Source organism: Chiroxiphia lanceolata, chromosome 6 (genome assembly GCF_009829145.1).
Source record: "Chiroxiphia lanceolata isolate bChiLan1 chromosome 6, bChiLan1.pri, whole genome shotgun sequence".
In the NCBI taxonomy this organism is placed as follows: domain Eukaryota; kingdom Metazoa; phylum Chordata; class Aves; order Passeriformes; family Pipridae; genus Chiroxiphia; species Chiroxiphia lanceolata.
Genome location: NC_045642.1, coordinates 60,986,131 through 61,006,036, shown reverse-complemented (window position 1 = coordinate 61,006,036; position 19,906 = coordinate 60,986,131). Strand labels below are relative to the sequence as shown.

Here is a 19,906-nt window from a genome sequence, read left to right as displayed (position 1 = left end):
GATGTGCTGAAGGTGTTGTCTGTGAGACAGTCAGTGCTGGGACTGAGTGTGGGACAGAAGAGCCCCAGGCCAGCTGCAATGGCTGAGCTGAGGTGTTGCCTGAGGCAGAGCAGAGTTGGTGGGAGTTTGCTGAGTGGGTGCGTGCCCAGCTTGCCAGGCTCCCTGTGGCACTGGAGAGCAAGTGCTGGTGGGACTTGTGCTAAAGCAGTTTCAAATGTGTCGCAGAGCCCCAGGGACAGGGTCAGCCTGAAGTGCCCTTGTCCCTGTGTGTGTGTGGCCACGGGGCAAGGGGCAAAAGCAAGACAGGAGCGAGCCCGTGAGCTGCAGGGCTGAGGTTTGTGGCGATTGAGTTGCACAAAGATACAGGTCAGGGGGAGAAAGCGGATGTTTATTAATGTAAGGGGACGGGGAGGGCTGAAGCTTGTTAAGGTAATGGGAAAGGGAAGGATGAAGTGTGGGCAGAAGAAGGGAAGGGGAGGGGTGGGAAGGTTTTGAAAGGTTTGGGAAGGGAATGTTTGGGAAGGTTTGGGAAGGTTTGGGAAGGGAAGGTTTGAGAAGGGAAGGGAAGGGAAGGTTAGGGAAGGGAAGGTTTGGGAAGGGAAGGGAAGGTTAGGGAAGGGAAGGTTTGGGAAGGGAAGCTTTGTGAAGGGAAGGTTTGGGAAGGTTTGGGAAGGGAACGTTTGGGAAGGGAAGGGAAGGTTTGGGAAGGGAAGGTTTGGGAAGGGAAGGTTTGGGAAGGGAAGAAAAGGGAAGGGAAGCCTTTTTGTCCCCGCCACGCTTCTCAGGCCTGGGCAGCGGCTCTTCACAGAGGCAGCTTCTGGCTCCTGCTGGCCGGCCCTGGGCTAAAGCGGGAAGGGATGGGACAGGAGCGAGCCGAGCCATGCTGGGAAGGGAAGGTTTGGGAAGGTTTGGGAAGGGAAGGTTTGGGAAGTTTTGGGAAGTTTTGGGAAGTGAAGGTTTGGGAAGGTTTAGGAAGTGAAGGTTTGGGAAGGTTTAGGAAGTGAAGGTTTGGGAAGGTTTGGGAAGGGAATGTTTGGGAAGGTTTGGGAAGGGAATGTTTGGGAAGGTTTGGGAAGAGAAGGGAAGGTTTGGGAAGGTTTGGGAAGGGAAGGTTTGGGAAGGGAAGGGAAGGTTTGGGAAGGGGATGTCCATTGAGATGGGCAGGCCAGGAGCTGCCTGGCCTTGCCGACTGGCTCAGTTGGGCCCAGCATCAGCTGAATCTCCAGCTCTGCTGAGAAGTGGTCTCGTCCCTTGGTCTTCTGGAGCTGTTGGAGGGACGCTGGTTGTGTGGCTGGAGATTACTTTGTTACTGCCCGTCTAAAAGCGGACAAGAATTCAGTCCGCATGGTGCAGTAGGACGGGCAGTCGTCCTGGCTCATGGCTTCAAAGGCTGGAAGAGAGAGGAACGGAGCCACGGTCAGAGCCTGGATGTGTGGGAACCCGAGGAGACCCTCCTGTCGGGGCCATCCCAGCCAGCTCTTGCCATGACCAGGAGGGAGCAGGGGTCAACAGGATGAGTGGGAAGGTGCTGGCCCCCAATCCCCCCTGTGACCCTGAAATGTGTCCCTGCTCTGCCCACAGTGCCCCTTGTCCATGCAGGGAGCAGAGCCCCATGCAGGTGGGGCAGGGATTGCAGCTCCCTGCCCAGGGTCTGTGCTCCTCCCTGCCAGCCCCCAGTGAGAGCCCACTGTCCTCACTCACCCCTCATGAGGAGCTGCAGGTCTTTCATGTGCCAGGCAGCGATCCCTGGGAACAGAGAGCGTGTCAGGGCCCCAGCAGCACAGCTCCCCCACCCACAGTCTCCTGGCCTGGCAGGGCTGAGCCCGGGGCCTTCCTGCATTGGGACACCCAAGGGCGCAGCTGGCAGAGGGTGGCAGCAGCCGCCAGGGCACTCGGGGCTCCCAGCACATCCCTGGGCCTCATCCTGCTGCCTCTGGAGCAGCCGGGGCTGGGGCCGAGCTGCAGCGGGGCGGGGAGGGACCGCGGGCTTGTGGCTCACCCATGAACCTGACGGCCGCCTCTCGCAGGGGCTGCTGTGGGCTCTGTAGGTAGGGCAGGGCCTGGTGCAGGTGCTCAGCCCTTCGGCTCACGTCCTTGTCCATCTGCAGAGAGCAGGGGGTGTCTGTGGCTGCAGCAGTGGCAGGGACACAGGGCCAGCCCCGCACACTGGGCATCGGGGCCTGGGGCTTGTCCAGCCTGGGGCTGGACCTTCGGGGTCATCCTTACCAGGCAATCACAGAACTTGAAGTGCTGCTCTTTCCTCAGCAGCTTCTCCAGGTCCCTTCTCTTGAGGAACCTTGCAGCGCAAAGCAGCACTTCTCGAGAGGCCTGCAGAGCAGCAGAGAGCGGGACATGGCACCACAGCCCAGGGCACAGCCCCTGTGTCCCTGAGCCAAGGCCAGGAGGAGGCTGGAGCCCTTGAGGCCCCAGGGCAGGAGGCAGCCCAGCCCTGTGCACAGGGACACCAGAGCCCACGAGTGCTCACCTCTGCCACGCACTGGATCTCATCATGCCCATGGATGAAGAGTGGGACCAGGCTCTGGTGCACCTGCGTCTCCAAGAGCTGTGTTCCCTCTTCCGCCAGCACCTCCATCACCTCTCGGAAGAGGCGAATGGAGAGCAGCTGCACGTGGGTGTTGTCCTGGGCCAAAAGAGGAGAAAAAGACCTCAGCACTGGATGCTCCAGGCCCACCAGGAACAGGCACAGGCCTGAACATCCACAGGGCACAGTATCCTGGCAGCAGTGCCCGTGACTGGGGGGCACAGAGCCTTACGTTGTCAAAGAGTGGCCGGAGCGCCTCAGCCAGCTTGGGGGCAGTGGAGATGAATCCCTGAATGTCTTCATCCCGGAGCACACTCTCAAACACAGAGAGGGTCATCACGACCAGCTCTCCATCTTCATCAGGCAGCAGCTCCAGGAGGTGTTGGGACTGGCTGCAGATGCTTTGGGCCTGTGTGGAACACAGTGCTGTGCTGTCAAGCCCTGAACAGCTGCCCCACCAACAGCTCTGTGGTGGCACAACCCCACGCTGCTGCCCCAGGCCCCAGAGGCCAAAGGCCTGTCCTACAGGGCCTGGGCAGCAGAAGAGGGAGGCAGGAGAGCTGGGAGCAGCTGCCACAGCTCCCAAAGCCCAGCCAAACCCAAGCGCCTCCCTTCCCCAGCCCCAGGCTGCCCGTGTGGCTTGAGCCGGGTGTCCCCTTCTCACCATTGAGGGATCCACAGCAAGCACCAGGAGGCCTCTGAGTGCCAGGCGCTGCCTCTCTGGGCACTGGCTCTGCAGGTTCCTCGACAGGATGGGCAGGACCCTGTCATGATATTTACTCCCGTCCAGATAGTCCAGGACCTGGAAGGCAGAGAGCAGTGACGGGGTGCCCGGGCAGCAGGAGCCCAGAGCCACCCAGGGCTGGGCCCAGGCAGCAGCACAGGACGCAGGCACCGTCCCGGGCAGCTGCGGCTGTGAGAGGGCAGAGAGGGGGAGGCAGCCGGGCCAGGCAGCGCTCGCCATCGGGCTCACCTCCACAAGGAGGGCCAGGGCAGGCAGCTCCCAACGAGGGTCCTCAGTGCTGAGCAGCCCCAGCAGGTGGATTGCCATGGGGGAATAGAAAGGGACCAAGACGTGGCGCATCTCCCTGTCAGGGGGAAAGAAGGAACCATGGAGCCTGAGCAGGGTGGGCAAAGCTCCCCCAGCAGGCTGTGTGGGGTGGCCCGTGCCCAGGGCAGGGATGATGGGGGCAGCGGTGACAAGGGTGTCTCACCTGGCCAGCAGCCCCACTGCATAGTGCTGGGTGTCAGCACAGACGAGCGTGTCCCAGCCACACTTGCGCTCCACTGACACCACCTCATTATCCCACTGCAGCCGGCACAGCAGGGCCTTGATGGTCTGGACCAAAAACCTGTGGGCAGAGCAAAGGCCAGGTCATGCTGGGAGCCCTGGCCCCAGCCCCAAGAGCATGGCAGAGGCCATGGGAGAGAGGGCTGGGATGGAGCACCTGTTGGGCTGGGTGGGAAGGCGGTGTTGCTCCAGGCATCCCCTCCAGAAGCTGTTCACCTCTTCTGGCACCTGCTCTGTGCTCATGGACACTTGGAACAGCAGAGCCACGAGCAGGTGGGGGACATAATTCATGACTGCGTCCTGGCACTTGGGCTCCTGGATGATCAGCCACAGTGCCAGGGTTGCCTGCAATCAAAGCACACAGAGACAGGGCTCAGTGCCAGAGGTCCATGTGTCAGGGCCCGAGTGTGGGAGGGAGAGGCCAGGGGAGAGGCAGGGGGAGCAGCCTGCTTGGTGCTCCTGAACCTGCCCCTCAGCCACATTTGTAGCCCAGGGCCTGAGGCAGGGAGATGTAGGGGTGGGGGAGGTAACCTGGGGAGGAGCAGAGGCCACTTCTAGAAACTCACAGCCAGGGCAAAGACATCTCTGCTGTCACCATCGGAGGTGGACATTCCGTGAACTGGCCAATCCTCCATCACTCTGAGCAGTACCGGCAGCACCTTCTCCACTGTTGTTCCCGAGGAGCCGATGCTTCTCCACATCATTGCAGCAGCTCTGTGGAGCCAGAGCTCTGCGTCAGGGGAGTCTCAGCCCTGGCACCATGGTTTGGGGAGCTGTGGGGGCCCAGGTGACAGAGCCACAGTGCCTTGAGTGGTAGGGAGGGCACATGGCAGTAGGATTGTGGGCTGACAGGCCAAGACTGGGAAATGGAGTGACCCAAGGGTCCTGGAAGTCTCCATCTGTCTGGCAGACCACATGGGACAGGCTCTCCAGGATGAGGGGTTCTAAGGGTTGGTGATCCCTGAGCCAGCAAGGCAGCTGGGCCCTGTACCTGTCACACTCTGGGGCACAGCGCAGGAGAGTCATCACCACATCCCGTGGGTGTGCCTCAGCGAGCCTGCAGATGTTGGTGTGCATCCTGACACCTGGAGCCATGTGGGAGGTGAGGCACTGGTGCATGGATCTCACAATGGTCGGCACCTGGAGAGGCAGTGGGGGACAGTTGAAGAGGTGCCAGAGGGAGCAGGTTGCCCAGCTTCCCTGAGAAGTGCTTCCCTTCCCACCACACAGTGCTTCCCTTCCCACCACACAGTGTGGCCTCAAAGGCTTAGGGGCCAGCGGACCTGGCACGGGAGGCCACGAGACCCCTGGGGCACTTGAGCCCTGGCCACACGCTGCTTACTTACAGACACACTTGCCCTCCCTAAAAATCTGGAATGGCAGCTGTATTGAGTTTCTGTGGCCAGGTCTTTGTCCCTGGCCAGGAGGAGGCTGGAGCCCACAAAACCCCAGGGCAGGAGGCAGCCCAGCAACTGCCACGGGGACCCCAGAGCCCACAAGTGCTCACCTCTGCCACGCACTGGTGCTCATCATACTGCAGGAAGAACCACAGCACCAGGATCTGGTGCATCTGCATCTCCAAGGGCTTTGTTCCCCCTTCCACCAGTACCTCCATCACCGTTTGGAAGAAGCAAAAGGAGGACAGCTACACATGGGTGCAGAGGAGAAGAAGAGGAGAAAAAGACCTCAGCACTGGACGCTCCAGGTCAACCAGGTCCAGGCACAGGCCTGAACATCCACAGAGCACAAAGTTTCCTGGCAGCAGCCAGTGCCCGTGGCTGGGGGGCACAGAGCCTTACGTTGTCAAAGAGTGGCCGGAGCGCCTCAGCCAGCTTGGGGGCAGTGGAGATGAATGCTCGAATGTCTCTGTCCCGGAGCACATTCACAAACACAGAGAGGGTCATCATGACCACGTCTCCATCTTCATCAGGCAGCAGCTCCAGGAGGTGTTGAGACAGGCTGCAGATGCTTTGGGCCTGTGTGGAACACAGTGCTGTGCTGTCAAGCCCTGAACAGCTGCCCCACCAACAGCTCTCTGGTGGTGCAACCCCACGCTGCTGCCCCGGGCCCCCGAGACCAAAGGCCTGTCCTACAGGGCCCAGGCAGCAGAAGAGGGAGGCAGGAGAGCTGGGAGCAGCTGCCACAGTTCCTAAAGCCCAGCCAAGCCCAAGGGACTGCCTTCCCCAGCCCCAGGCTGCCCGTGTGGCTTGAGCCGGGTGTCCCCTTCTCACCATTGACAGATTCATCCAGAGCACCATGCGGCCTCGCAGAGCCAGGCGACGTCTCTCTGAGCACTCGCTCTGCAGGTGCCTTGACAGGATCTGCTCAACACTGCTCTGACATCTCCTTGTGTCCAGATAGTCCAGGACCTGGAAGGCAGAGAGCAGTGATGGGGTGCCCTGGAAGCAGGAGCCTGGAGCCACCAGGGCTGGGCCCAGGCAGCAGCACAGGGCGCAGGCACCATCCCGGGCAGCTGCGGCTGTGAGAGGGCAGAGAGGGGGAGGCAGCCGAGCCAGGCAGCGCTCGCCATTGGGCTCACCTCCACAAGGAACTCCAGGGCAGGCAGCTCCCAACGGGGGTCCTCAGTGCTGAGCAGCCCCAGCAGGTGGATTGCCAGTGGGGAATGGGAGGGGGTCAATTGGCGGCGCATCTCCCTGTCAGGGGGAAAAGCATGAACCCTGAGCAGGGTGGGCAAAGCTCTCCCAGCACTGACTCACAGAGTCCTGGTCTTTCCCCAGCAGCCCAGGATGGGACATGGGCACTATGGCAGGTGGCTCCTGCTGTGCACCCGCCTCCCGCAGCCTTTTCCAAGCTGCTCGGCCATTCCTTGGGGCCAAGGCCCTTTGGCCCATGCCCACGGGAGCTGTGTGGAGTGCCCGGTGCCCTGGGTAGAGATGATGGGAGCAGCAGGGACAAGATTGTCTCACCTGACATGCAGACCCACTGCATAGTGATGGGTGTCAGAATTCACAAGTGGGTCCCAGGCAAGACTGCGCTTCCTTGCCATCCAAATATCCTCCCACGGCAGATGGCACAGCAGGGCCTTGATGGTCTCTACCAAGAACCTGTGTGCAGAGCAAAGGCCAGGTCATGCTGGGAGCCCCGGCCCCAGCCTCAAGGGCATGGCAGGGAGAGAGGACAGGGATGGAGCACCTGTTGGGCTCGGTGGGAAGGTGATGTTGCTCCAGGCATCCCCTCCAGAAGGTTTTCACCTCTTCTGGCACCTGCTCTGTGCTCATGGACACTTGGAACAGCAGAGCCACGAGCAGGGGGGGGATGTAATTCATGACTGCATCCTGGCACTTGGGCTCCTGGATGATCAGCCACAGTGCCAGGGTTGCCTGCAATCAAAGCACATGGAGACAGGGCTCAGTGCGAGAGGTCCATGTGTCAGGGCCCGAATGTGGGAGGGAGAGGCCAGGGGAGAGGCAGGGGAAGCAGCCTGCCTGGTGTCCCTGAACCTGCCCCTCAGCCACATTTGCAGCCCAAGGCCTGAGGCAGGGAGATGCAGGGGTAGGGGAGGATGGAGAGCCACGGGAGAGGCGATGTGAGGAGGAGAAAAGGCCACTTCTAGAAACTCACAGCCAGGGCAAACACATCTCTGTTGTCGCCATCCGAGGTGGACATTCCGTGCACTGGCCAATCCTCCATCACGCGGAACAATACTGGCAGCACCTTCTCCACTACTGTTCCCGAGGAGCCGATGCTTCTCCACATCAGTGCAGCAGCTCTGTGGAGCCAGAGCTCTGCGTCAGGGGGGTCTCAGCCCCGGCACTGTGGCATGGGCAACTGTGGAGGCCCATGTAACAGAGCCACGGTGCCTTGAGTGGCAGGGAGGGCACATGGCAGTAGGATTGGGGGCTGACAGGCTGGGAAATGGAGGGGCCTGAGGGTCCTGGAAGTCTCCATCTGTCTGGCAGACCACATGGGACAGGCTCTCCAGGATGAGGGGTTCTAAGGGTTGGTGATCCCTGAGCCAGCAAGGCAGCTGAGCCCTGTACCTGTCACACTCTGGGGCGCAGCGCAGGAGAGTCATCACCACATCAAGTGGGTGTGCCTCAGCGAGCCTGCAGATGTCAGTGGGAGGAGACACGTGGAACGTCAGGTCGTGGTGGATGGACCAAACGATGGCTGGCACCTGGAGAGGCAGTGGAGGAGAGTTGGGGAGCTGCCAGAGGGAGCAGGTTGCCCAGCTTCCCCGAGAAGTGCCTCCCTTCCCACCACACTCTGCTGGCCTCAAAGGCTTAGGGGACCAGCGGACCCGGCTTGAGAGGCCACAAAACCCCTGGGGGACTTCAACCCTGGCCACAGGCTGCTTACTGGCTTCCAATTGGAGACACCTTTCCCCTCCAAAAAGTGCAGATTGGGAGCATCAGTCACACTCTCAGCTGGCGTGGTGTCAGTGTTTCCGATGCCCTCACTCGTGGTGTCACCCTCTGCCATGAGATCCCTTGTTGTGGTTTCAGCATCGGTCATGGCAGTCTCAGGGTTTGCTGCATCATCCATCGGTGCCTCATCAGAGCTTGCTGTGCCCTCAGTCGGCATCGGTGTGATGTCAGCCTGTGCCACAAGGTCAGTGGTGGAGCCGGTTGTGTCACCAGCCAAAGCGGTGTCAGGCTTTGCTGTGCCGTCCATCGGTGCCGCGTCAGAGTGTGATGTGCCATCAACTGGCATCGGCGCCATGTCGGCCTTGGCCATGACATCTGTGGCTGCGGTGTCAGAGCCGATTGTGTCGTCAGCCAAAGCGGTGTCGGGCTTTGCTGTGCAATGAGTGGGCTCTGTGTCGTCCTTCACAATGAGATCGGCCAGTGCGGTGTCAGGGTTGGCCGTGTCCTCGGTCACAGCGGTGTCAGAGGTTGCCATACGATCAATCAGCGCGGTGCTGCCATCAGGCTTCTCCTTGAGCTCAGCTGGCCTGGTGTCAGGCTCTGCCATGAGCTCAGGTTCTGGTGTCCTGGGTGTTCTGCGCCGAATGCGCATGATTTTCAGCAACCTCTGCAGGACAAGAAAGGGCAGGGAAGAGAGGGAAGTCCGAGGGAGCGCTCCACCAGCAGTACCAGGCTGAGCAGGGACAGCAGGCCCAGCCCAGGGGGGGATGGCTGCAGGTACCTGAACTGCTCTGCGGAAGCGGCCACGGGGGCGGTCCTGCTCCTCTCTCCGCTCCTGGCCTGGATCTGTCAAAGAGCGAGCGCAGGCAGAGCTGAGGGGCTGCGGGAGAGGCCAGGGAACACAGCCCAGCCCTGCACTCCAGAGGCAGGGCTGGCCCTGGGGTGCCCAGTGGATGGAGCAGGGATGCTGGGGGTCAGCCTGGGCCCCTCTTCCCCTCTCCCTTTCCCTGGGCGTGTCCACAGGGGACAGGAAGGGGCCAAGCTGGCTGCAGCCACCAGCCCTGTGGCCCAGCTCCAGCACTCACCCTGCTGCAGGGGCTCCTCAGCTTGCTGTGCTGGGGCCACCCCTGGGCCTCTCCTGTTCTTCCTCCTCAGCAGCCTGAACAGGCTGAAGCATCTCCCCGCCATCCCACAGTGTGGTATCAAGGGAACTTGCACGAGAGATGCCTTGGAATATACCCTGGTGGGCAAATCTCACAAAATGGCCTCAAAGGCACCTTCCACAGGGACTGCAGGTGACCAAGTCCCGTGGTCTGGCCTCGAGGACACCTTCCACAGGGACTGCAGGTGACCAAGTCCCGTGGTCTGGCCTCGTAGGCACCTTCCACAGGGACTGGTGATGCCCAGAAAAGCTCCGGGTCACCAAGGCCCGTGGCCTGGCCTCGAGGGCCACTCCCACAGGGAGTGCGGATGCCTCGGAAAAACCTCCGCGTCACCGACTCCTGTGGTTTGGCCTCGAGGGAACTTGTAAGAAAAAGAACTCTCGGAATTGCTTCGGGTCAGCAACGAACGAGTTGGCTGCGAGGAGACTCCTCTCAGCACCGCTCTCTCCCGTCCTGACCAGACGCGTGCTCCGAGCACTGTGGCGCGGCCGCGTTGACGACAAACACCTATATCAGGATGTGTCACAAAGGACCCTTGGACACCCTGCCCTGTCCCATCCCACTGACGACAGCCATCATGTCACAAAGGGCCCTGTGACACACTGCCACAGGCCCTGGGCCCTCCCCCAACAAGGCCAACCTGCCCCAGGTTGGAAGGAATGCATTCCCTAAAGCATCTGAGACAGCTGGATGTGAACTTTAGGAACAGCTCCAAAAAGGAGCAAACACTCCCCTCCTGTACCCGCTCATGGCAGCAGAAGGAACCCCCTCAGCTACCGACACAGCAGCAGTGGGAAGGGCACGGAGCCTCCACAGAAGCTGGCATGGCCTCGTTGGGAGAAGTCCTGGCTGGTGGCCATCTAAACAGGGGGCTGTGACACAGATGAGCAACGTGTGGGCAAGGGCATGAATGCTGCTCTGACCTCTTTGTCCACGGCTGCACAGAAATCAGCAGCAACTCATTTGCCTTCACTTGATCCATTGAGAGTCAATTTCAAAAACTAAACAGAACCAAAAAAACCTGGCACTGTTTGGTTTGCAAAGGGTTTTTTATTAAGGGATAAGAATAAAATAGTTCCGGTAAGGGATTAAAGCCCTCAAGGAACAAAAGTTCCCTCAGTCTTCCAAAAGCACCCGAAGCAAGGGAGGATTTTGCAAAAACACTGATCCTCCCTCTGCTGCAGAGGGCTGACTGACCAGGAAAGCTTTGAAGGGCTCAAAAATACAAAGTCAAATCTGTATTGGATGATTTGGAGTTGAGAGAGGGAGTGCTCCATCCTTTCTAAGGCCTTCTCACTCATCCTAGGGACACTCAGACAGGTGCTTTAAAGTTCAGTGAGGTTCCTTGAAGAATCCAGTCCTGTGCCTGAAGACGCTTCCATGAGTCTGCTTGCCAAAAAATCCTCACCAATGCATACTGAATGAAAGTTTTGTTTTTCCCATGTATTCAGTTTGGCAGGAGCTAAAATTTCAGCAAAACACATCCCCTAATCTAGTAATGTAAATGAATATATCAACTCCAAAACCTACTTGAGGTGGTGTCCAAGCTGCCATATGCTGTGTGCTCTCAGCCCATTGGTGTTGTCCCACCAGTATCTCCTGTTCTATAGACTTTGCTTTTTTAGGATATTTTTCTATGTCTAGCTCCTTTCAAAAGCAGCAGACAAGGAGCTGTAAAAGTGTATCCAAACCTTACACTTCTGAGTTTAATGCACAGAGAACAGTTGGTTTGGGTTGGTTTCTACAGCCCTAATTCTTCAGCCATGTGGTAAAGGAGCCCAACTGTGGATTTTTTAAATATACACAAGTACTTTTTCAGCTCTGCTGGTTGCAAGGAACAGTTTGGACATGAACATTAAAGGATAAAAAAAAAACTCAAAGGGAAGAATAAAATACAAAAAGTGCCTTTGTTATTATTTACATGACTATTTTTTCCTGGCAGAAATATTATCTATATAAAAAAAAAATACCCACAAGCAAAAAAACTCCTTCTAGCTGCTAATCAAACTTACAAACTGTGGGCAGTAGAGCCAGCACAGCTCAGCAACCTGTGATACTTTCCAGTTGTTTCTATTCTCCCTTAAAAAAAAAAAAAAAGGGAAAAAAATGCTTGTCTGCATATCAAGTGCTCTCAAATAAAGACAGTCTTGCATGGTCAGTCCTTGGAATGCTGTAAGCCAGCCTAAATTACACAGCAACAGGCTTAGGGAAGGGACTGGAAGGTTGTTTGATTTGTTTTGGCTTTGGAAAGACTTTTCCACAGTGGAGGTAAAGAAAAATATTAGTTTGTCCCAAAGTCCTAGAAAATAGGAACTGAAAATAGGAATTTCCCAGGAACGCTGGCAGTCTGGGGTGTTCTATCTCTCCTGAGCAGCTTGTTGTGCAGCTGGGAGTGCAGCTTTTCTGGGGGAAAAAAGATGAATAAAACCATTTTTGGCTTTACCAAAGGCATCCAAATCCCAGCACCAATTCTAGAAAGGTGGTGTTAGAAAGAGGCACAGCTCAGCGTGGATGGAGGCTTCATGTTTTGCTGATATTTTCTGATAATACTTCCAAATGTAACCAAGAACATCAGGGTCTTTCATAAATGAATTCTCAAAAATGCCAGGAGAGGTTTGAAATGGTTTTCCAAACCTAGTACCTTGCTGAAAGGTCACCTTATTGAAGGCAAGTCGAGATGTTCAATTCTGAGATTTGGCTGGAAATATCCAAGATTTGTATCCCTGAGAATGCCTCTCCTTTGGCAAGCAAAAGGAGATAAATGATGTAAACTTGATCCACATTTTAAACCCACCACTTCACTGAGACGCCAGCAGAAATGTCTTTTTTATTACAAAACATTTTATTGTAGTTATTTACACCCGTTCCTCGATAAGTGTATAAATGTAAACATTTATTATAGATGTATTTCTCTTATCTTACAGTCCATCCCTTGTTCAGGTTAAATGTCATTTTTTTTTTAAGCATACAGGTGGTGAAGGGATTTCAGCTATATTCACAGAATATACATCTGCGTGCAGGGGAGGTCCACCAGCCCTAAGCCAGTGGTATAGACACTGTCCCGTTAGCTCTGCTCCTGCTCCTCGTGTGGACGCTGGACTCTGTGATCTCGTCGGTGTGATCCTCACTCTTCTTCTCCTTCAGGCTGTTGATGAACCTCAGGGTTATCTCATCCCATTCCTCGGGGAGCAGCATGAGCAGGAACCCGATGCAGATGATGATGGTGGCTCCCAACCTCACCACGCTGAAGATCATTTTGTGCTTCACCAGATCCACGGCTGCGGGGAAGGAAACAACAACAACAACATCAAACCAGCAGTGGGATGTGTCACCAAAACCAGGATAAATCGAACTCTGTAGCTATTTTTTTAGTATTGGAAAGCAGGCATTACTTTATTGCCTTGTTATTTCTATGCGTTTATATACTTTAATAATAATCTATTACTATTATTATCGGGGTGCTTGTGGGGTCACTCCACCAGACACACACACCCACTTTCAATACTTTTCACTATTTTTGCATTTTTAGCAAAGGAATTAATGTTCACTGGCTATAAATTTCATAATCCTCTTCATTAATTAGTATTCTATCTTCTATTGGTTATTGATTGCTCGCTTCACATGGTAATTAATCCGCATTTTCAGTCTTTTTGTTATCTTTTTTCCCAGACAGAGAGAGTTTCAGCACAATTTCTGAATTGTCTTTGTTAGTTTTTTCCTTGTCTCTGATTTCCAACAGATGGATGATGGCATCAGAGCAGCCTGGCACGTCTCTGTGACCCGTGTGCTGCTCTCTGGCTGTGACGGTGGCCGTGTAGCTCTCAGATCTCCAGAGTGAGCAGCTCCCTCAGTTCAGAGAACAGCTTTGACCTGACAGCACAGTACTGGAAGTGCCATATCTCTTCCATCCCTCACCACCTCGTGCAGGCTCTGAGGAAGCCTTGTGGGATCCAAGCCTCAAGGTTTCCATGTGAAAGGGTCTATGAGGAGCAGCTGAAGGAGCTGGGGGAGTTCAGCCTGGAGAAAAGGAGGCTCGGGGTGACCTTCTCACTCTCTACAACTCCCTGAGAGGAGGTTGTAGGCAGGTGGGTGTTTGCCTCTCAGGTAACGAGTGGAAATGGCCTCAGGTTGGATATTAGAAAATATTTATTAATTGAAAGAGTGGTTAAGGACTGGAACAGGCTCCCCAGGGAAGTGGTGGAGTCACCATGCCTGAAAGTGTTCAAAAATGAGTAGACATGGCACTTCACTATATTGTTAAGTGGCCATGGGGGTATTTTGTGGAAGGTTTGACTTGGAGGTCCAACCTCCAATCTCCTTGGAGCTTTTGGAGGTCTTTTCCAACATTAATGAATGTATGATTCCATGATTTCTGCTCTGAGAGGGAAGGTACTTTATGGTAACTCTTTATCTTCAACAGTTTGCATCAGCAGAATGTTTCCTTGGGCTGCACAGACCAGGGACTGGGAGAGAGCAGGATGTGGGTCAGAGAGCTGGAGTTGGTGCTGCCCAGACCCACAACCAGCACCAAGAGGGCACCTGAGCCCTTGAGCAGCCTCCTTCAGGTACTGACTGTTCTGCAGCTCTGACCTGCATCCCCCTAAAAATAGATGCTTCTTTGAAAACACGCTCAAATCCCAGGAGCGGCGAGGCTGAGAGGGTGGAAGAGCAGAGGCAGAGGCTGTTCAACAAGACAGGACTCTGGAATAAATTTCCACGTATACACCCTGCCCTGATGACAACAGATTTTGAGTATTTGGACAATAAACTGCTTGTGCTGTCTGTGTGCCCGTGGGCTTGTTTTTCCACCACCAGCCGTGGTACCTGCATTTCCAGGGACGCTGAGCACTGTGCCGATGGAGATCAGGATGGGGTACGTGAGCACGACACCAACGTTAACCAGGATATTGAAAGCTAGGGAAAAACAGAGCAAATCACACATGATTACAGGGAAAAACACTAGAGTGAGATATTTCTCTTCCACTTGACCCTACAAGGGTGATATCAGTATCCACACCACAATTACGTAGTTGTCACAAAGTGAGTGATTTTGTTTTTCTTATTTAGGAGTGTGAAATGAGGGGAAGTTCTGAATGGAGTAATGAGAAGGGCTGGATGGCCTTTCATAAACTGTAATACCAAGGTTATCACACATATTTCATGGCTTTTCCCAAGCTTTAATCAGATACAAACAACCTGATTTTGCTGCCAGAAACCTTCATTTGTTCCCCTACCAGAAGGGTGGTGATCCCAGCTTGCCCTCTTGGCTGAGGCTGTGATGTCCTTGTCTCAGTGGGACATTTCCTCCACAAAAGGCTGCACACCCTCCACCTGGACCACACCCCAAAGGTGACAGCAATAGGAACTCATACTCTAAAGGACACTAAACACAATTAGCTGACGAAATTAACTGCAAACTAAGCAGACTGGGGCAAGACCAAGGCCTTGGTGCCATGTTGAAGGCAAAATGAAATCTGACGGAAATAAAAATATTCACCACCTTAAATTTATGGATTGGCTTTTTTTTTGTTTGTTTTTGTTTGTTTTTTTTTGTTTGTTTGTTTGTTTTTTACATGACAGCATTACCAGCCAGCTACAATTTCCTTGAGAGATCAAAAGCAAGCTGCAGAAACTTCCAAAAATTTTCTTCTGGTCACTCAGTCCTGCTGCTGAGTCCCTTACATAAAAGGAGCACAGAGTTGCTCATCCTTGTCTGCTCCATGAGGTTGTTCCCTCATGGCTGGGTTTATACACTTTGGTAGATTGATGGGTGATAAATTAGCCCTGTGTACCAGGCATTCTCTTTGCTCCCATTTGATAAACGTGTAGTGGAGACAGAAACCTCTTCAATTATGAAATAACAGAGACTTTACTAAAGGAAAGGATGTTGTTATATCTGGAAATTAAAACGCCCCCGGGCTGAATCCAACAGATACTGTGCCTGGCTGTAGAATGGCAATTGTGGCTCAGGAAGGGCTGTGTGAGCCTTGCCCAGCACCTGCAGCACCCACAGAAAGGTGCCCCAGCACTGGGGATCCATGTGTCAGTGCACAAACACCCCACAGAGTGTGCCAGGAAGACACTGAGAACACACAGCCCTTTGAAATGGGATTTAGAGCAGTCAAGCTATTCCAGAGACAGGGGAATTGGTCTGGAACTACAGTAGGGATGAAAAAGTGAACCATCAGTATGGATGCTTCATGTTTACTCCCTGCTATTATTATCACTATTAATTATTAATTATAATTATCACTTATATATTAATTATTAATTATATATTAATTGTTAGTATTATTTCATTAAGAATAATGAAAAATATAAATCATTTCCAAGGAGTACCAATTTGCACTGGGACCAGACTTAATCTGTAAGAGAGCTCTGATGTTTAGGAGGACAGGGGGGAATTGTTTGTGCCAGAGGCTAATTTTGTATTGGTGGGGAGAAAAGAGCTGGAAAAATGAGTATTTTTTTTTTTATCACATACCTAACCAGAGGCCAGCTACTCCACACAGGTAACCCCAGGGCACAGCAGAGAAAGGGTACCAGTACTCCACTTTTGTAAAATACAGTATGATTGGGGTGACAGAGATGAAGATGAAATTGAAGAAGCCCAGGGTAGACACAAAATGAGCTGCTTCCCCGAAGTTTGCACTTCCAAGGAACATTTTGAACAAAACCTGCAAAAGAGAGGAGAGAGGAGGGGTTTAGAAGTCATGACAGTTCATGGGAGCAAAGTTCTCCTGCACAAATTCATTACCAACACGAGCAAACTCTAAAGCTGGGAGGCAAATTCTGATCCCACTACAACAAACTCCAAAATTCACACACACTTCACTCTCCTCAAGCCGAAAATAAACACAGCCACGCTCAGCCCAACCTGTTTCTGAGACGACTCTGCCTTTTCCATCCCTCACCTTCCAGAGCAGCCACTGCATCCAAGCATTCTCAAGTGTACTGAGCTCACACCAGGGCTCCAAGCCCAGCAGGAGCCCAGCATGTGCAGTGCAGGCCTGGGGTGAGCCCTGCATTCCCACTCGGGGAAAGCAGCACATCCCACATCCAGGCTCTCCATTCTGCACATGGAAAGTCCCTTTGAAACACTGTTTTTAAACGGCATTGGCACGATTAAAAAATGGTCTGAAACTCCTTATAGCACAGCAATGAAGATTTCATTGAAGACTCATAAAGCAAAGCCACCCCGAATATTTGGCAGGTGACAACTAATTACCCTCATGGTGGATTTCCTGACGTGGTGACATCACCTGGTCACAACATGAATGATGCAGGAAATAAAATATTTATTTTACAGCCACTCTCTTTGTACTTGTGCATTTTTAACAGCTGATAATAGTGAATATAAGAACCCAAACAAACAGTCGTGACCTACCTTATACAAGGCAGATGTGGAGGCTGATCCCACAGCATATGCCACCCCAATGATTGAATCTCCCTGGAAACCATCTGCATATGCCATCATCACAATTCCTGTGATTGCCATGATTGCTGCAACTATCTGCACAGACAAAGGAAAGTAGTGTAAAGCTCAGAGCTACTTCAGCCCGTGGGAAGAGATCCTCACTGTGTGGGGTTCTCATGAGTGTCACTGGCTACTTTCTCTGACTTGAAGCTTTCTTGTTTTCCCTTAAATGAGAAAAATTATGGGAGAGATGTGAAGCATAATGAAAAGTGTGAGCACTGGTAGTGGTATGGATCTATAGCACTGCAAATTCTGCTGGGACCTACTGACAGGACCTGCACCATTACCTGTTTTATCAGCTAAACATTCCCTTTGGAGAGATGGCTCCAAGATCAAGAAATTCTAAGACATTGTGTTCCATTATGCAACAAGGGAAGTATTTAGCAACACCCCAAATTTGACTTGAAATACAAACATTAGATAGCCAAACTTCCTGGACATTAGTCCAGGGGAATGACTCCTGTCTTCTGGAATGCCAGAGTACCACTGGGAGCTTTTCCAGGCTGTTCTGGCCAGCTTTCTTGGACAGACATGACCTAGTTTCTCCATGAAGCCTTTACCTTTGTGCTTAGGTTTCTGGTCTCATTTGGAAATCTCAGACAGGGCATCTAAGAAGCTTCAGAGAAAAAGAACAGGAATAATTAACTACACCACGTCTGAAACCCTGGGTCCTGACTCCAAGGACCTTAAGGAAGTGGTAGGGAGCCCAACATGTTTTATTCTTTGGAAAACTCCCCCTCTCCACCTAATTGCCCTCAGCATGTAAATAAGGAGTGGGAATTTCAAACACAATGAAGACCCAATTTCCATGGAGTGCAGAGGAAAAGGTGTTTCCTGAGCCAGTGTACAATTCCTGAGCCAACACCAAAGAGAGATGGGCACTTGCTTCTTGGAAAACATCACTGAACTCCAATTAAGAAATATTTGGTACTAGACAAACCTAAGCTTCACATGCTTCAGCCCACAGACTTTAAAGGTGTCTTGATCCAATCATGTGCCCTTCTGCAGGGAAGTCTGACTTTCAGAGCTCACAGTTTGACCAAGAGTCCCAGAAAAGCCATTGATACTCCTACCAACCACACGTGAGACAGACTGAGGCAGTGAACACAAAAATCCCACAAAACAATTTCAACAGAGCCAGTCAGTCCCATGATTCAAGGGACACACAGGACAGGGACAAACACCTGACCCAGGTAAAGGTGTCCATACATGGGGAGACAATGGGAAACTCCCAGAGTAGAGACTACAGGTAGAAATGCCAGTGCTCCTAAATCTCATAGGTACCCAGGCCAACATCTTCACAGAGGAACTCATCTCCTGGTTGCAGCTTTAATTACTTCCCTCTCACCATTATCTGTATTTTACCAGTACATGAGGCACACAGGTACCACCTTGGCATTGCAGTGGCTGTGCCAAAGGCAGTCACAAACCACACTGCACATCTGTGTTCCACCTTACTTCCATTTAAAACATCCAAGCTCCAAGATACAGGTCCACAAAGCTGCCACCCAAACCTGAAGATGTCACTGATACCTCCAAATTCACCATGAAATGGCACCTGAAATCCAAGTCACCCAGCTTAATGATGTGGGCTGGAGTCACTGTGTAATCACAGTCTCTCAGTGGTTTGATGAGATCTGAAAGGGCTTTAGCAAGAGGGGACCAAGACAGCTTCCCTCCTCTCCTTCCCAGGATCCCAGCAGTCAGGCCATCCTGAGAGACTCCACAGAAGTCCCAGCCTTGAAGCAGTGCTGAATTACACTGAGGACCCCTCAGACATCCATGATCTCTCCTCTCAGCTTCCAGAAGCCCCCCTTTCCCTGCTCCACTGCCTGGCTGGGTTCATCACAGGCTGCACTAAACATCTTGCCTTGCACATAATTCAGATGCAGCATTTCAGCTGTCAGCTGGATTATTTCAGCTGGAATGTTTCATGCAGTGTGTCTCACAAGGCAAATTCAGAAGAGTCCAATGCAGTTAACCCCTCCTTCCAAGGGAAAGGATCAAGATCTAATTCTTAGAACACTCATCTCTCAGTTCTTTCCTTGTATTAATGAAAATGAGTAGATCCATCATCTCCAACAGCAGATTCTTCCTGTTGGGAAAAAACTCCTTCCCAGTCTGACTCCACCAAATTTAGAGAGCCAGTTTCCTAATTTAATAAAATATTTAGAAAGCCAAGAATGCTTTTTTCCCATTTATTTTTCCTGAAACAACTAAAATGATGGACACATATGGGGTAAAACCACCCCATGAGACATCCGATAAATAAGACCTGACACTGAAAACAGCAAGAACAATGTTTAAGTTCCATGTTCAGAGCTCCTCCTGCACATTACCCACCACAGCATCAGCAGAGCTGACCTCTGCCTGGCAACCCTCAGGTGTTTGCTTTAGAAACCTGAGAGCACATCCTGTGCTGCTCCACACTGACAAGCAGCAGCAAGGTCACAGGGAAGCAAAGATGGTTGTTGCAGCTGCCAGCTCACTAAACAGGGCTTTTAATTAATGAAGGAGTGTAGTAACTTGCTTTTGAAGCCTCCTAGGTACAGAATGAAATTAGCTTCCCTCTTTTTTTCCTGGAAGAGAGCAAGGCCAACCAACGTTTTACTCAGAAACATTATTTTTTTCCCATGTAGACCACAGCAGAAAATGAGGTGTAGTTAAGAATCACAGAATCACAGAATGGTTTGGGTTGGAAGGGACCTTAAAAATCACCCAGTTCCAATTCCCCTGCCACAGGCAGGGACACCTTCCACTAGACCAGGTTCCTCCAAGCTCCGTCCAACCTGGCCTTGAACACCTTCAGGGACAGGGTAAAGTCAACATTTTCAAGGGAGAAAAATGTCCCCAAATCTCTCTGTACCTACTAATAAACACTGATTACGCTTCACAGATGAAACCCAACCAAGGGCTCAAACATGCAAACATATAAGCATATGGCTAAATCTAAGCAACACAGGCCAAGAACTGCTCAAATATGCAAAGTCTTTTAAATATTTGTGCTTGTTCTGAGCCAAAGCTTAACTCTTAACCTGACATGGTCCACCACTAAACCATGTCCCTAAGCACCACTCTACATGTTTTTTGAACACTTCCGTGGAT

At 52.7% G+C, this 19,906-nt stretch overlaps 2 protein-coding genes and 1 long non-coding RNA gene across 6 annotated transcripts in view; all 3 read right to left on the bottom strand.

Moving 5' to 3' along the window:
• Nucleotides 1-1,106: 1,106 nt before the first annotated feature.
• Nucleotides 1,107-8,768, bottom strand: LOC116788810. The gene is made up of 21 exons (XM_032691979.1): nt 8,154-8,768; nt 7,835-7,971; nt 7,416-7,563; nt 6,987-7,174; nt 6,761-6,898; nt 6,373-6,487; nt 6,065-6,202; nt 5,633-5,809; nt 5,341-5,478; nt 4,825-4,973; nt 4,400-4,547; nt 3,991-4,178; nt 3,757-3,894; nt 3,516-3,630; nt 3,207-3,344; nt 2,775-2,951; nt 2,486-2,641; nt 2,227-2,328; nt 2,000-2,102; nt 1,702-1,746; nt 1,107-1,390 (listed from the first exon to the last, which is right to left on the bottom strand). The coding sequence occupies exons 1-21, from the start codon at nt 8,766-8,768 to the stop codon at nt 1,299-1,301; spliced, it is 3,345 nt and encodes a 1,114-aa protein (XP_032547870.1). The 3' UTR covers nt 1,107-1,298.
• Nucleotides 8,769-8,779: 11 nt separating this feature from the next.
• On the bottom strand, nt 8,780-9,554 carry LOC116788809. The gene is made up of 3 exons (XR_004357771.1): nt 9,247-9,554; nt 8,943-9,007; nt 8,780-8,828 (listed from the first exon to the last, which is right to left on the bottom strand). It is a non-coding gene; the product is annotated as an uncharacterized LOC116788809 (long non-coding RNA).
• Nucleotides 9,555-12,147: 2,593 nt separating this feature from the next.
• Nucleotides 12,148-19,906, bottom strand: part of SLC35F4 (solute carrier family 35 member F4) — a 118,537-nt gene continuing 110,778 nt past the window's right edge. For all 4 annotated transcript variants that reach the window (XM_032691919.1, XM_032691921.1, XM_032691923.1 and 1 more), the window contains 4 exons: nt 16,712-16,837; nt 15,809-16,001; nt 14,149-14,238; nt 12,148-12,602 (listed from right to left, as the gene is read on the bottom strand). In XM_032691919.1, coding sequence (XP_032547810.1) covers nt 12,361-12,602; nt 14,149-14,238; nt 15,809-16,001; nt 16,712-16,837 — 651 coding nt within the window. In that variant the 3' untranslated portion in view covers nt 12,148-12,360. The remainder of the gene's footprint in view (nt 12,603-14,148; nt 14,239-15,808; nt 16,002-16,711; nt 16,838-19,906) is intronic.